The sequence below is a fragment of the Miscanthus floridulus genome, chromosome 3 (assembly GCF_019320115.1).
Source record: "Miscanthus floridulus cultivar M001 chromosome 3, ASM1932011v1, whole genome shotgun sequence".
NCBI classification, from domain to species: Eukaryota; Viridiplantae; Streptophyta; class Magnoliopsida; order Poales; family Poaceae; genus Miscanthus; species Miscanthus floridulus.
The window spans coordinates 94,522,763-94,539,742 of NC_089582.1; the positions used below are offsets into that span (position 1 = coordinate 94,522,763).

At 44.0% G+C, this 16,980-nt stretch overlaps 1 protein-coding gene and 1 pseudogene across 5 annotated transcripts; one reads left to right on the forward strand and one right to left on the reverse strand.

Annotated features, from left to right (window-relative positions):
• Positions 1-2,971: 2,971 nt before the first annotated feature.
• Positions 2,972-14,048, reverse strand: LOC136541920 (AUGMIN subunit 5-like). Of its 5 annotated transcripts, XR_010780538.1 has the most exons (12): positions 13,507-14,047; positions 12,167-12,712; positions 11,609-11,750; positions 10,925-11,101; positions 10,256-10,465; positions 9,752-9,937; positions 9,220-9,379; positions 8,474-8,678; positions 8,147-8,279; positions 7,752-7,959; positions 7,511-7,619; positions 2,972-3,190 (listed from the first exon to the last, which is right to left on the reverse strand). XR_010780538.1 is itself a non-coding variant. In XM_066534102.1 (10 exons), exons 1-10 carry the CDS (start codon positions 13,956-13,958, stop codon positions 7,807-7,809), a joined length of 2,355 nt encoding a protein of 784 aa, XP_066390199.1. In that variant the 5' UTR covers positions 13,959-14,048; the 3' UTR covers positions 7,311-7,806. The 5 variants fall into 5 exon arrangements, 2 of the variants coding, with proteins under 2 accessions (XP_066390199.1, XP_066390198.1); XR_010780536.1 differs by having other exon boundaries at positions 7,511-7,959; XR_010780537.1 differs by lacking the exon at positions 2,972-3,190 and having other exon boundaries at positions 7,311-7,619.
• LOC136541921 (NAC domain-containing protein 20-like) lies at positions 3,767-7,171 on the forward strand (annotated as a pseudogene).
• Positions 14,049-16,980: the final 2,932 nt, after the last annotated feature.

The following is a 16,980-nucleotide window of genomic DNA, read 5'->3' on the forward strand; positions in this document are numbered from 1 at the left end:
GAAACAAAACAACCAAAGAAAGAATATTACTCGAGAATAATTGTATATACCTAAGACACGCACCATGGTAGTAGAGGATAGTTAATTAATTGATTATTAATGCATAAATATTTTAAAATATAAATTAATTGGTTCAAATAAATAATTTCAAAGAAAACAATTAGCAACATTTAATATTTCATCCACTACCTTTCATGCAAACTCTATTCCAATTTTATGGTAGAGGATAATTAATTAATGGCCTATTTATTCATAACTAATTAAAAAAACACATTATAGAAAGGAATCAAAATAAATATTAAATGATAATTAGTAGCCATGGTAGAGGATATTTTACACATTAGCAACAATTAAAATCTTACACATTCACCTACATGCAAACCCTAGTCACATAAAGAAAAAATTGAAAAAGAAAAAAAACAAAATCCTAGATCTAGATCTAGATATAGGGTTTTATGACACATGCACCAAACTTCACTAATACTACACTAAAATCAACAAAAATGTACTAACAAAGGGTGCAATCTTACTTCCCTACCTAATTTACCCTAGTATAGTGAAAATTAGGGTTCAATTTCACTCATAACTAGCTCAAGCTCCATGGAAGAGAGAGAAAACCAAAAATCAAATTACTCACTAACCAACGAATTAAACTTCAAATAAAGAGTTGGAGAAGCATTTCCTTACCTTTTAGAGCCTCTCCACCAAAGGATTTGAGATCAAAACCTCCCCCTTAGTAGAGCAATTTTTAGGAGGAGCCTAAGGCCTTCCAACCTTTTTTTTGTAGAAGAGTGTGTCCCGAGGTGGAAGAAAGGGTGACTGCTATTTATTCATGTGCCATTAGTAGGGGCGGGTGGTGATTTAGCCGCCCCTACAGTCGAACAGCAGGGGCAGCTGGTGGCAGCCGCCCCTACAGTGCCATCTGTAGGGGCGGCTGGGCTGTTGGGGCCCGAGGACGCCCACTGTAGGGGCGCCCCCAACCCCAGCCGCCCCTACAGTAAAAATATCTCCGTTCCTAGTGTGAGAATCCGGCGTAGTGCATTTTTTATGTGTGTCAGATAAATATAGAAAATCCCATAATTTAAAAGCCTAGCAAATCCTGCTCTTAAGCCCACTATCGAGCCCATCGTGGAGATCCAACCCACCGTGAGACCCGATGCGGAGCCCAGCACTGTCACCTCCCCTCTTAGCCCTCCTCCTTTGACACTAGTAGAGATCTATGTTCCTCCACGCCTGATCCTGTGGTGAAAAATATATGTTACTTTTATAGTTTGTATACAAATATGAAATTACACCCAACTGATGAGACAAGCGAATACCAAAACAGAAAAAATGATGTTTGGTATATTCCTTGATACATATCTAAAGTGTGGTTGCGGAAGTTTGTGTGGTGAATTGGTGATAGATATGTGGATTGCTTTAGGTAGGGGCATGCTCATAAACAGTTCGTGATTGTCAATGGATTCATATTTAGTATATCAATTTTACCATAAATAGCTCATGATTGTCAACAGAGCATATCAACGTGGGTGGAGAGAATATATGTACCAACTGGAGTTCCATGGCAATAATAATGTGACGAGGGTTAAAGTGTAATATCCCCTTCCGTTATGGTTTTGGCCTTGTTCGATTTGCGTGCTCATCGGTGTGGATTAGCATAATGTCATTTTGAATGTACCGAGAGATAATATAGCAATCCCCATAACTGAGAAGGCAGGCTTTATGGTATATATCATATTGCTTTTCATTAATTGCAGGACAATCTTAAAGCACCGGTAGAATTCTACGCCAATAGATTGGTGGGACTAGTCACGACTCATGGCCCTAGTTATTTAGACCAGACCGGACCGGCGGTCCGACCGGTAAAAGACCGAACCAGAGACTATAACGGTTCGGTTCGTTTTACAGACCGTCCACGTAATTGAACCGGTAAAAACCGGTTGAACCAACCGGTTTTCTACAGAACCAGTGAACCGGGTGGTTCCTTGTGAACCGTCCCGGTCTAGTTCTGCTAGCGTGCGCCAGGCTGCAACATGGTCCTAATGCAGATGTGGAGTGCGTGTGTGGCTGTGCGCGGTCCACCTACTAGTTGTGGGTCCACTAGGCTGCTGCTCACGTTGGAATTTGAATTGGATGCGTGGACGCGTGGTGGTGTTGCGCCTGGCTTAGCTCTGTTGACTTTTGGCATTGTTGGTGTAGGACGACGTCACCTTTAAATTTAAAAAATTCATAATTTTCTCAGATTAACTCTAAATGGAACAAATCATATATTTATTTTAATTATCTCAACGAGCACTTTGCAACGATACACTCCATTTTAGTATTCAAGATATTTTACAATGGTGAATATTTAATTATTATTCTAGTCATTTATGCATCAATTTGTAAGTGCTCCATATATTATTTTTTTCATGCACATTTTTGACATATCCTGTAAAACAACTCTAGAATCAATACTTGCGAAACTTGTTAAATTAAGACCTATCTTGCTATAAATGCATTATTCATTTTATTATCTTTTGACGATCAGATTATTTGAATTAAGGATCGTCAACAAACACGTGCTGATTTTAGACTTTAGAGTATGTTGTGTACTTATGGGTAGATTAGTTGGAAGTTGGTTATGCAATTATGCTTTTATCCTCTTATTTATATATTTATGTGATCAACTATATGTTGCTAATTACCTCTTATATAGCATTATATGGCACCGGTTTGAATTATTTGTAACCGGTTCAATTCATCCGGTCCAAAACAATTGAACCGACAGTTCAACCGGTTCTTAACGGTTGGACCAGTGAACCGATGGCCTCACCGGTTCGAAGTCCGGTCCGGTCCTAATAACTTTGCTCATGGCATGTGTTCTTTGCTTCACAAGAAGCCAAGCCGCAAGTTGTGGCAACAAAATAGAATACGACGACAACTAAGAAAAGTTCAGCACATCAAACAGATCTCACTACTACCTACAAAACCGAGCTTCAATGTCGGTAAAAAAGCTTCTACATCGGTAACCACATTATTATCCACCTGTTACAACACATCTCTATTAATCAAGAAAGCATAGGCAGGAGATCCAACTGGCCGTGAGACCTGATATACCAAGCCGCCTCCCCCCAACCCTACCCCCACATCATATCCTTCTCTGGCACTAGCCGATCCGGGTTCATCCATGCCGAATTGGGTCTCCTTGCTGGGTTTATTAGAGACATATGATTAACACATCTATCCTATGCTAACAAATATATGTTACTTCTATATATAGTTTTTATACTAACACGAGATTACACCCTGCTGATGAAATGAATGCCGGAATAGGAAAAAGAGTGATGTCAGGTATATTCCTGATGCCATATCTAAAGTGCGGCTATGGTAGCTTGTGTGGTACACTGGTGATGATAGATACTTCGGTCGATTCCTACCGGTTGGGGCACACCCATATAAGATGAGTGTAGAGGATTAGCCCCATTCAAGCTAAGCAAATTGATAAGCATGTACAATCACGTATATATATATATACCACACCGAAAGCCTCTCCAGGATGACATGGGCCATGGCACCCATGGACAAGCGCACGTTGCCACCACTTTTCTAGGGAAAGCTAGCATGTCATGCCATCTTCAGCCAGCCTGGATGGCACGTAAGCATGAACTCTAGTCATCTGTATCCATGCGCAATGTGTGATGAATCGATATGGATCAGAACGTGGCTTTACTAAATTAATTCCTTTGAAAGTAAGGAATTGAAAAGAAAAATATCCTGAATGCATGCATAAATCAAGCGATCGTCGCCGCCTATATATCCCTTGGCTGGCTCAGTAACAGGCTAACTGGCCATGGTTTCCGGGCTGGCGCGCTTGGACTCACACTTATCAGTTGGGCGCCAATCTATGCATGGTTTTTGTGTGATAATGAGCACATGCTAATATGCTATACAGATCATATCGTCCAGCAGATAGATACATCAGGGTGTCTACATACATACATAGCCACAGATAGCATACCGCATTGGCACAACGCCACGCGCGCATGCATTTCTGCATGCACCTAAAACTAATAGAGTAGTGAAGAACACGACGACCCAGATGGATGCCTACGCTCACGAAGGCCTTGCACCATATAGCCGCAGCAGCCCTCAGTCGCTAACGCGCGCATCCCTCTTCTGCATACAGACGAGACGATGGACAGATCATGCCTACATGCATGAGTGGCGCGGACGCATACATCCACAGGAATCGTAGGCCAGGGCCAGAGGCGGGTCATAGCAGGCTGCACGCCGTACGCAGGCAGAGACATTCTAGAACCCAGGCACCTGTCGCCAGTAGCAGCCAAGCCTGGGTGCACGAGGACAAGCGCGGCCCAGTTGGAAAGAACAAGGGTCCAACAATACCCAGACACCACCTGAAAAGAGGGGAGCCCGGGCCGGGACAGGATGCTTCAGCGGAAAAGTGGCGTGCGCGAACACACCTCCTGCCTATTTAAGCCGCCGTGCTGCTATGCCAGACTCACTGCAATACAAAAACTTGTCCTGCATTCATCTTGGTGAGCGAGAGACTAACCGGCAGGTCAAGAAGATCGAGTTTGTGCATGTATGTATGCTTCATTTTTTCAGTATTTGACTATTTTCTCAGCTTATTTTGTGTTGCTTGATACGGTTGTTTGTTGGTGCTTCCTGGATCTGATGATCCTAAGGAGCAAGAGAACCATGGCAGAGCAACAACAGCCGGAGCAGCAGGAGATGAACGCTGCTGGCGCTGGCGGAGGCCTCAGCCTGCCTCCAGGGTCCCGCTTCCACCCGAGTGACAATGAGATTGTCAGCATCTACCTCACGAACAAGGTGCGCAATAGGGACTGCACCAGCACCGTCATCGCAGAGATCGACCTAAACAAGACAGAGCCGTGGGACCTCCCACGTATGTAACAAGAAGCCTTGATCTGTACATACATATACACCCTTGTCTTGTTTGATCCAAATAGTGGGTGCATGCTGCTATGCTAGTGATCGATATGTGGACTAATATATGGCGCTTGATTGGTTCACATGCTGCAGGAGAGGCAAAAATAGGCGAGAAAGAGTGGTACTCGACAGGGCTAAGGGCGAACCGGGCCACAAAGGGCGGTTACTGGAAAGCAACCGGCAAGGACAAGGAGGTCTACAATACCACACAAGGGGTGGTGTTGCTCGTCGGCACGAAGAAGACACTCGTCTTCTACAAGAGGCGACAAAACGAACTAGGTGATGCACGAGAACAGGCTCGAAGGCAGCGGTAGGCTCCCCGACCCAGCATCTGCATCCAGCTCAGCCGCGAACGCCGCGGCCATGAAAGCTTCAGCTTCAGCTTCCAAGGTGTGTGGTAGTGGTAACAGCATCGACATGATGGATGCATCCATATGGTACTTGCTTTATTTGCTTATCCTAATCTGATTTCGCTCCCGGTTTATAAATGAAATTTGCGTAGGATGAGTGGGTGGTCTGTCGTGTGTTCGACAAGACCACTAGGATCAAGAAGACGATTACTCCAGCGTACAAGGTGGTCATGGCTGGCACTGGGATTGGTCAAAATCAGAACAACATCCCGGCCATCCCCATCCCCATGCCGCTACAGCCGCCGCTACCCATGCCCATGCCGATGGAATCTCCCATCCTGCCAGACTTCGCGATGGACCCAGTGGCCCCCTACTTTTCCAACACCAGCGCGAGGATGCCACCCGTGATGCCGTCTATGGCAGGTATCGGTGGCACCAGCGGGCTCCAGATCAACGACGCCTTGTTCGGCAATCCGATAGCCATGCCGTCGCAGATGAACTTCTACCACCCATTGGGCATGGGGGCAGCAGCTGGCCATATGAGCATGGGAGCAGCTGGCCAGATGGACATGGGAACAGCTGGCACCGACGGCTTTGATGTTGTTGTACCTAGGCCATCCTCGATGGCGTCGCAGAAGGACGAGCAGGCTAATGCCGCTGAGATTTGGTCGATGATGTCCGTCACCAGCCCAGAGTCTACGACCCCCACCATAGAGATGGATGCCATATGGAAGTACTGAAGAAGTGAACATGGAGGGTGGAGGCAAAGACATGAATTTACATAAATATGCATGTTATATCTATACCTGCATTGCATTTTATGAAGTAATGCATGGTTTGTATATTTCCATAATAACTGGTCGGTAAACTACCAACAGTGTTTTTCTCTCACAGCGAACCAGCACCAGTTGGGCTTATCAGCCTAGAAACCAACCAGCGAACAGGCCGTATGTGTGTATGCATGTAGCAGTATATGCACTGTATCATTGAATGTGTGGCGTATGTGTGTTTGGTCTTAGTACTAAGAGATATAACAAAGAAGTTAGATGATGATATCGATTCATAGTGCTAAACACAATAGTACATCACTGAATATTCAAAATAAAAAGTAGAACCAGATCTGGATGTTAGTTTCACCCTTTTAGTCGATATGACGAGCTTTAGACCTATCACTATCCCTTATCCCGAGGGAGCTGCCCCGAAGCCATGGCCTATAGGTGCTTGGTGCCCAAGGTGCCAATTAATAGCTCGGTTTCGGCAAAGAAGAAGATAATATAAAGTCTAAGGGCACTTATAAAAGGAAGGATAAAAAACCAACCTATATGAATTCTGCTGGATACTGGTAGCAATACCAGTTTTCTTGATTCGTTGGCTGAAAAACACTGTTTCTGCTGAATTGTTGTGAGAGAAAAATACTGTTTCGGCTGAAAAAAAAGAAGCCGAACAAGCCGAATATGGGATAAGCCGACATGTCACACTGTCACGGTGAGATGTGAGATGTGCAGCAAGCACAAGTGTATAGTATGGAAAAATAACAGGAGGAAGGAGAAGGGGGCGGGGCGACCTGGCCGGCTCAACCTGGCGCCTGGTGCTGGAGGCCTGGACGTCGCACGTGGCCTAGGCGCCGGGCTTGGCTGTGGCCGCAGGGCCACGCCACGGAGGCGGGCAGCTGGACAGGAAGCTTGCAAGGGCGGGGATGCAGAGTGTAGGACCTTGACGCGCAGCAGGCGCGGTAACAGGATCGGGAGGGAGACGACGGTGGCGGAGACGGCGAGCGCGCCCAGGACCTTGGCGGTGGTGAGGGCGAGAGGATGCGGCGGAAGCCCGGGCGGTCGTAGGCGAGGACGTACGCGGCGCTACGCGGGCCGCTGCGTCTACCCGCAAAGTCCCTCGCGGCTGCTGCGGACGCGGGGCGGGCTGACCGCCGCCGCGCCGTTTGCAACCATTGCATTTGTGCTATTTCAGCTATTGGATGGTCAACATGACTCTACTGAATGAAGCCTACTTAAACACATTCACGGTGCATTCAATGTATAAACATTTAGTAAACTAAGTTTAAGAACCGACCGTTCACTCTTTCTGGAAGAGTAATTGTGAAAGCAGTGTGATCGAAGAGCACGTTTTGTTTGGGCACGTTCCTTTGGCTAATTTAGAAAGTTAAATGGACGTTATAACTGAAACAATTCACGGACTGATTGAACACTCACATGTGAGGCGCGACCCTGTACAACTAACAGCAAGACGGCAGGTGCAGCCCAAACAGCAAAGCCACAGCTGCACCCAAATCAGCAAAGCCACAACACCAACACCGATCGTCTGCGCCAAATGAAAAAACCAGGCACATGTTAGAAACTAATTACAAACCAAACCAGAGAGAGAGGCGTATAATATAAACTACAATGGGAAAAGGCTATCGAGTAGATAGAAGATATCTTCGCCAAACCGAACCCATCATAGAGCCTCCGAACTAGTTCCAAAGCCACAGGGGTCACAGCTGGTTGCTTCAGTCGTCTCCTACCGATGACATGGCCAGCGTCCGTCTGGAGATCTCCATGTGGAGTTGCTTCACGAGGTTGATCCAGGCACCAACGCTCTGCCCATCTATCGTTACCCAATCCACAATTGTGGCTGCTGGCTGCTCGTACCACTCATCAACCTGGAAGTTGCAACAACATAGAAGCATGAGTTCATTGGTCACAGGGCAAACAGGTTTATCATAGTAACACTGCAACAGATCTGACCAATGGGGCAGTTGCTAAGTAACATACTGTTTGACACCATGATCGGGTGAACAAACAAAGGCATAGCCACAAAAATTTAAATCAATGCTACTATTCGCTTACCAGGCCCCTAACACGCTGGCAATCGTCAAAACACCTTTGAGCTTCTTGAACTGCATTTCTCAGCTCCGGAAGCCATCTTTCACTCACCACCTTTTCTTGTTCACCGGCTAATTTAAGACAATAGTTGGCCACTCTACACAAAGACATGCCATATCAGTACGTGTTCTGAAAACACATCCATTTGAGCAGATAGAACAAATATTCCAACTGAAATAACGAGTAAAAAATGAAGCAGACAATATCTCCTTTGCGTTGAATCAGTTTCTGGCTGGATTCAGTAAATAGCTACTGCAAAGGAACTAAAAAGGTAAATAATATGGAATGTACCTTTCATATTCTTGTTGAGCACGACGTGCACGGTTCAGCAAAACACGGTCATTCTCAACAAGATTTCTCCGTGTGTGCACCAAGTTGATAGATTTCGATAAATCCTCTAATATGCTAGCTTCAGACCCACATGGTTTTAGGCAGAACTCCAGTGAATTTAATACTGAAGCCAAGCCGGAATCTGTGCCTTCTGTACCTGGTGAAACTATCAATCAGGACATGAGAAGCATGTGAGTATACACTACAATTCAAGAAGGGGGATGCCAAAACAGTCGACAAATCAAGTAACATGTGCTGTAAGAAGTTGATACTGATGCATGTTGCAAACTAGTTAGTTATAGGTAGAATGGCAGCCAAGGCGTACCCAGTGCAGAGAGCTCCCGCTCTGTGCGGGGTCTGGGGAAGGGTGTCAGTGGCAAGCCTTACCCTCGCCTGTGCAATGCGAGGAGACCGCGACTCGAACCCGGGACCTTCCGGTCACAGGCGGTAAGACTCTACCGCTTGCACGCCAAGATAATATCAAAATACTTCTCCTTTAGTTGATGTGAACAATAGGAACACAAGGATTGTTACAATTGTGAATTCTAGTATGCATCATCATGATAATACAACGACGGTTACATAAGATTTCATCTTTAATATGCTTTTTAAATTACGGCATCCAGTAATCAATGATGACACGACATAAAAGATAATACGCATTCCTGAACCAAAACACATAACAATGCCAGTACCACTGAACATACCAAAGTTATACTGAAGAGCAGCAGAGATGCGGCATATAGATGGCACAGCAGATGGATCTCTGGCACCAGCTCTTGCAGTCAACAAAGCTGCATGTTTCTCTGCAGCTGCAAGTGCTTCTGGTCCTGTCACGCCGTTAGAACCCACGGCCTCCAAAAGGGCCTACAGTAGGGTAATGTCAGCAGAATAGTGACTGAAGTTCAACTGTGACAAGCTGATGATAAGGGAGATGGACAGAGGTAGAGATGGAAAATTGTCTTTATTGGCCTAAATAGTGGCTTGTTAAAATGCACCAGTAGTAGCCAATCTAATAAGAACTGGAATCTTGAAAAGATGAGAATGCTGGACATGTTTCAGCAATGACAACATCAACATCACAGGCAATATATGGAGAAAACTGTCTAGCATATTTTTAGTGGTTCATGCTTATCCAGTTCATTCGGGTAAAGCGGATATAAACGAGTACTGATATAGTTACATAGCAGACAGATATTATTTTGGAAGTAATCAATTTAAACATATAACAGTACTAACCTGAGGGGTTGCTGGCAACCTGCACAAGCTATTATCCAAGCTCTGGCTAAATGCAGCTAACTCTCGCTCTATGAGGTCCCTTGAGCTCGTAGACATGTCTACCACAGCATGGCATGCAGGGATAATTGTACTTGATGCATATCCTCTAGCTGATAATGGTTGTTGCTCCCAAAATGCCGATGCATCCTATATCATCAAGATTCGATGTCAACAAAGCAATTGACCTAATTGTATTTTATATCAAAATACTGACAGTGAGACCAAGCCCCATGAGTCCCCACCACCATTAACATATTTATGCACACTACAAGCTGCAAACCACTAATATCACAAATGACAAATCAAATACCCAACTCTGAGCAGGAATAAACAAAATATAATATAAGATCAAAGCTCACTACAACACTATACTCACAGCTATTGACATCCATCACTAAGCTCATTCCCGTACCAGACAAATCCTAGAGTTGAAAGAGAGAGTCACAATATTGCAAGCTAGCTAACCATATTAGCCCGCTGAAGAGCACTGTAAATGCACTCCAGCTCTGATCGACGGGCGTCGAATTCTTCGATTTTCTTCCATTTCTTCTTCAATGAATCTTCTGCTTCCTTCCACTCAGCACATAACTTATACAAACGTTGTACCTCAGATGTAAGCGTACTCAAGCTCGCCTTTAGTCCCGCAACTTCTCTTTCCTTGGCCCAAACGTCCAGCTAAAATGAGGTAGAATATGTTACCAGGAAAAGGTATTGATTATCCAAAGTTTTTTTTTGTTATATGCTAAATTGAATAAGAAAAATGCAGAATTAAGGAGTTAAGAAGCAGCAAGCACATAAAGCTACAAACAGCAGTTTTGCCACCCCCACATGAGTCACTTATATGTAATTGCATTGATGCATGCATTCAGGTACATATTGTTAGGTCCTAAGCAAGGTGTTTAAACTTTAAAATGAACTTGGATTTTTACACTGCTCACAACAAGTAAATAGGTATTAATGTAACCTGGAAACACAAACCTCTAGACAGCAAAACTGGAACAGCAAATTATATATCTCAGACATGTGCACATGTTATTCTTGTTCCTATCTTACTATATGTATTATGAATACCATTTAGTCTATCAAGGAGCACACAAATTGGTTTCATTATAGGTACAGCTTTCAAAAAAGTACCTCTAAATGCCTACTGTTGGTCACATTTTGTGTGGTGTTCCCAGTAGGCAGCTTCTTACTTCCTGCCATGTCAATGGTGCCATACAGGCGTTGCGATAGCTTCTGACTTAGTGCTTTAGCTTCTGCAGCTTTGTTCAAAGCATCTTCTGTTGCCAAGAATTGCTGTACATGTTCTTTCTGAAAGGCAAAATGTGATTAATAAGTTATCTTCAGCATCATGTGCTTTATTTGAGGTTCTGTGCAGAAGGCACAATGCAATATGTTAGTGCACCAAGTGGACAAAGAAGAGCTAGATGAAATCACGATTTTTTTTTTTCGTGTAAGAGCTACCATGATACACTGCAGGTTGTTTTCTCCTTCCAGGAATTCAGTATTTTAATACTACGACTACTAATATTTGAATAATTTTGTTTTCAAAAAAGTGAATTCAATATCAGCAATGTTGAATATTTAGATAAAATTAAAATAAAGCAGGCCAAAATAACATTAGTACTAAGAGATAACTTGAAATTTCTGATTTTGGAAATCAAATACATGACGTAAAATAATACAGAAATGTAGAGGTGCTGGTTTCATTCATAGAAAGAAGTGTGAACTCAGAAGAGAACAATAACCCTTGTGCTAATACAACATCAAAACACCTCATGCGCACCAGAAGAAAAAGAACACTTCATAAGTAACTACCTGTCTTTCTAGTAGCTGATCATATGTTCCTCGAGTTGACAATTGAGATCCAGTCTTCCCATTTCCATACACCTGATACGGTAAGGGTGAGCTTGCATCAGTTGAAGCAGCATCAATAACCTGCTCATTTTCATATTTATACCTAGGAAAACAATGTATATCTGGTCAACATCTAACCCGAAAATTATAAGCAGCTCAGCTAGTATATGTAGCAACTCAATTCAGAACACATCAATTGACGAAAATCAACACACATTACAGACCTTTTCAATTACAAGCTTCATGTTAATTTTAATATCATATCCACTTCCAACAAAGTGACATATACATTCAAATGCGTATACAGTATATTAATTTCCCAACTAAAGCTCAACCAATTCATGTATATAATACGATCTATACTCTCACTCATGAGCACATAACTAGACCCTCAAGAAGAATTCTTCTGCACAATCAGCACTATGTGTGACAAAAAAAAAAAAAAAAACACAGAACTCTTTTTAATGTCTATTCCTGAGATACGGTAATAAGAAAAATTGAAGACAAGGCATGTAATACCTCAGTAACTCTGCATCAGTGCGTATGTCAATCTTGTCTGTTTCTCTATGTATAAGTGTTTTCATGCGCAATGTGTAGGTAATGATTGACTGCAGAAGCAGGAACGGATTCTTTAGGGAATCCAATGCGACAGCTTTAACATCTGTTGGTATTTCACCATCCAAGTCAATACCCAGCTTTGCTGCATCTAATTGGCAACTTGAATTAATGCCACTCCCTTCAAATGCCGGGAATGAACTTCGAATTGTTTCAATCATATCCGCAGCAAGAGTTTCACATGCCTTCCGGATGCTCCTTTCACCTGCAGTTTCTAAAAGATCCTCTGGCAACCTATTGCTTTTGATAGTTGATGAGTAAAGATCCTCTCTATCACTCTGCAATTGCATATCCTCAACAGCACCAGTAGCTCCAGCCACGCCTATACTTGATCTTCGCACGTCCCTTGCTTGGTTAACGAACTGATGTAGCCGACGCTGGTATTCAGCAAATATTTTGCAAGCTTCGTCGCATTGCTGTTCATATGCTTCGAGCATAACTTGCTTGTGCCTATTTTTTATTTAAAAAAACTCTTGTCAATTATTCTAGATCAGCTACAAGCACACCATCACCACTTGCCACAGTTTATATAAATAAATAAACGAAATTGCAAAGCATGGAAGAAGAAACACAAATGCAGTATCAGTTATTGTTTTCAAACACATCATGTAATGCTGACCATAAAACAACTATACCACAAACATTGACGCCGACTGCCTCTGTGTGCCAGAATTTGTGAATTCAACAGCCTTTTCACATGCTAAGAGTTTGGTATGACTTTTCATATGTCAGCAGACTTACTACCACGAATTTCTTGGTTTATTAATGCAACAAACATAAAGAAATATGAATGTATTGGCACTTACACTTATAAACCCAAGGGATTGTCATCAGATGTTGGTATATGCACAAACACTGATTCCAGATGTAGATAATTGATAGGAATATAAAGATTGTGTTTTTTTTTAACGGAGGGACATCTAGTGACATCTAGACTGGTGAAACTGAGTAGATCGTACAGATGGCGTTTTACTATGTGCCAGTCTTCTGGATTTCATATCTCTGAAAACCCTTTTGTTCGCAGCAAAGTATATTAGGATTAACAATGATATCAGCTTCCAAGCAATCATATATCAGTACATTGAGCATCACCATTTCTATTAGAGGAATAGTTACAGTCAGGAGCGCCTACATCTATTGTGCCATTTCTGAGAAAATTTTGCAAGCCGCAAAACTGAATACAGGAACGTAGCAACTATGTAACGCCTAGACGTACCCCATAATTCCGCTATAATTTTAGGTACCTGGCATTGGAGCGCTCGCCGAGGACGCGCTTGCGCTCCGCCTCCTCCCTGGCGACCTCCGCGATGCGCGCGCGGAGCTCCTTGCGCTGCCTCCTCACGACCCCACGCAGCCGCTCGGCCTCCTCGGCGGCGAGGTCCCGCTCCCTCGCCTCGGCCTCCCTGGCCGCGGCGTCACCGGCGCCTGCCCCCATCGCCCCGCCCTCCCGCGCGCGCCGGGCCGCGACACCGTGGACGAGGATGTTGCGGCGCGCGGTGGCGACGGTTCGCTCGGAGCGGACGCGGCGGAGCAGGAAGGACCAGACGGGGATCATGTTGCCCCGGCAGATCTTGCGGAGCTGCTCCGGTGCGGGCGGGGCCGAGGGGTACCCCATCTCGTCCTGCAGCCACTCGATGATGGCGTCCGGGGAGACGCCTCCGGGGCCGCTGCCCCCCGAGACGGAGGACGCGGGCATCGCTGCCGGCGGGGGCGCAAACCCTAGGCACGCGGCGCTCGATCTGGTGAATTGGGGATTGGGGTACGGGTGGGTGGGTAGTGGCGGTGGAGGGAGGAGGGAGTGCGAATGGTTTTTTCAAACTTTTTTCTGGGTTTTGCTTTGGATCTGTCCGCTTGGACAGGACGAGGCAACGGAACGGGATGATGGAGCGGCGCTGGCGCTGGCCGGCTGTTTGGTAGTCGATCGAGGACGGCCGGACGGCGACTCGCGGCTGACAGCCCTGTGTCACAGTGTCAGTGTCAGTGTCAGTGTCAGTGTCAGTGTGTCACTGCCGTCTGCCAGTGGAGCATGGAAGATAATCATGAATGGTAATCATGAACGGCAAACCCTAGAAACATGAGAAGAGATTTGGTATTAAAATGATACTTTCATCAGCAAAAGAATGTAATTATAGCATAAGCATCGATCAAAGAAGCTAAAGTTTGACCAAGGTTATAGTAAATATTATTAGTATTTATGTCTCCAAATAGATTTATTATAAAAATATATTTTATAATTAATTTAATGATACTTACTTTATATCATAAATATTTGTATTTTTTATATAAATTTAATTAAAATTTAAACGGTTTGACTTATAAAAAAGGAGAATTACATTTTTTTTTTTTAATAGACGGAAGGAGTAATCATGAATGGTACCTTAGCCTCAATCTGTCCTCGTCAAGCCACGCATTGCCTCGATCCTACGTGAAGGAATGAAAAAGAGAGAGAAATGTTCTATACCCAAAATAGTGTCGTTCTCGAGAAGTGAAATGATTTTAACTTTAACCAAAATACTCCTTCAAGTAGTATATAAGAACTTATTAATATTTATTATGGTGCATAAATAATATCATTAGATGAATCGTTGAATATATTTTTCATAATAAATTTATTTAGAGATATAAATATTGCTAATATTTTTTATAAATCTAGTCAAACTTAATAAAATGTGACTAGCGTGAATCCCACTGTGCCACTTATTTTGAGACAGAGTGAGTACTAATCACTATATCTAGCATTTGTTAATTAATTAACAATGCATTTTTTATTTGATTAACAATCCTTAATATGCCATCTATCATCCGTGAAAAACATACTGCCCTTTATTTTCACATGCAAAAACAGTAAAGTGTTCATGTTCCATATGGGTGGTGTTGGGTATCGATATTAGGATACCCGGACGAAGGAAGTTAATGGCTACGAACGTTAATTCGCTCGCATGGTCCAAGACGTATTTAAGGTCTCGCCCGACCCCTCGGGTGTGGGCCCCGTCTCGCTCGACGGGGATCCATACCGCCTCCAACCACTATGGGTCTAAGAGTACGATCCCAGGGTCAAACTTCTAACACCAGAAGAGAAGCGGGCACGTCTCGACGTGACCCGTGGCCGCGACGGACCATACTTGGAGGCTCATGTCACAAACAGTGTCGGACGTGCCGGCGTTGTGCTGCCTAATCCCCGTACGGCTTCTGACAGGAGTACCTGTTGACCACGCCGCCTACCGGAATGGAGTGGAGCGCCGCGACCGGCTGACGATGCCTGCGTATAACGCCAGTGGCAAACAGGGCCGCGACGTGGAGACGTCCCCGTCGTCATCTACAGGACCGGTGGGACCTGCATAAAGGAGATGAAGGACGCCGCGACCCTAGAGGCCTTCTTCTCCCTCGTTTTTCTCCTTTTCTATCTCTTTCTCTATCTGTAACATGTGCCTTCCCCTTCACCTATAAAAGGGAAAGCAGGATGCCCCATGAAGGGCACAGCTGAACGAGCTCAACAAGACTCAACTTCGTTCCATCTTTTCACCAAAGACTTAGAACCTTCTCCCTCTCTCGCTCGTTTGTAACCCCTACTACAAACTAGTGCTGGTAACACGAGCAGCAGCAGACTGGACGTAGGGACATTCCACCCGAACCAGTATAAATCCTTGTGTCCTCTGAGCACACCATCTGGGCCAGACGCACAGATACAAATTTATTAGCCAGTGGTTCAAAACACCGACAGGTGGAAAACATTATATTCAAGTATCTGATCTGGTCAACATATAAGTTTATCTATTTAGGTCGAGCAAACATGAACGTCACTTCCAAGGCTATATACTTTAACGGTGCGTTTGGGAGCGCTCCATGGAGCATATTCTCGAAGAGGATCACTCCTCGGCTGCCAAATAGTTTTTTCAGAGTTAAGTGATTCTCTGTTGATTCTATGAAGTGATTCTCTGAAATGAACTAAGAGGATGAAAGCTGAAAAAAGTAGCTTCTCCTGATTCTGTGAAGTGATTCTCCATAGTGATTTTAAGAGTTTATGCTAAAGAATCAAAGAGAATTATTTTCAGCCTCAAAATCACTTGACCAGAGAATCAGGGAGCACAGCTGGAGAATTAGGGAGCACAGATCTGCCAAACGGGCCCTAATAGAATTCGTTAATGAAAGATGATACATAGCCAGGATTACCTACTCTTACAAAGGGGTGATCATCGAGGGGGCTGATCATAAGGGTTGCTGAGGCTGTAGAGATGCTACATGTCATGATGGTAAAGGATGGGTGGTGGCATTGAAGGCCGATAGGGCGGAGTGGTTAGGCTAGGGTCAAGGTAGTCGAGGTAGCGCCACCAAGAGCAATCAGGGGTGATGGTAGAAGTGGAGATGAATGGGTAGAGTTGATAAAAATAGTTCTAGTGGAGGAGGTTTTCCATGGAAGTAAGGAGAATGTTGTGGTCCTCACCTATAGATAGCAATAGCAAAACAGAATGAGTGAAAGCATTAGGCAGACTCTGTTTTGTGCGTAGCTAAACTAAAAAGATAAAACGAGTTAAGATTATATTGTAGAGCTCGATCTTAGTGGTTGGATCTAATTCAAGGGTTTAACTTACATTTATACCAATTGAAGTCACTTGCAAGTAGACGGTCCTTAAAATTTACCATTTCATTTTTTTAATATTTTGAAAACTACAAAACATGTAGTTTTATGCTAAATAGTATGCTGGTTTTCAATCGTGCTA

Bases quoted from the DNA above. Each gene is read 5' to 3' on its own strand.
- LOC136541920 (XM_066534101.1), bottom strand. From the start codon at position 13,958: ATGCCCGCGTCCTCCGTCTCGGGGGGCAGCGGCCCCGGAGGCGTCTCC. The intron at 10,466-10,924 runs GTACTTTTTTGA...ACCTCATTTTAG, and splicing joins CCAACAGTAGGCATTTAGAG to CTGGACGTTTGGGCCAAGGA. The intron at 7,960-8,146 runs GTAAGCGAATAG...TGCAACTTCCAG, and splicing joins GCCAGCGTGTTAGGGGCCTG to GTTGATGAGTGGTACGAGCA.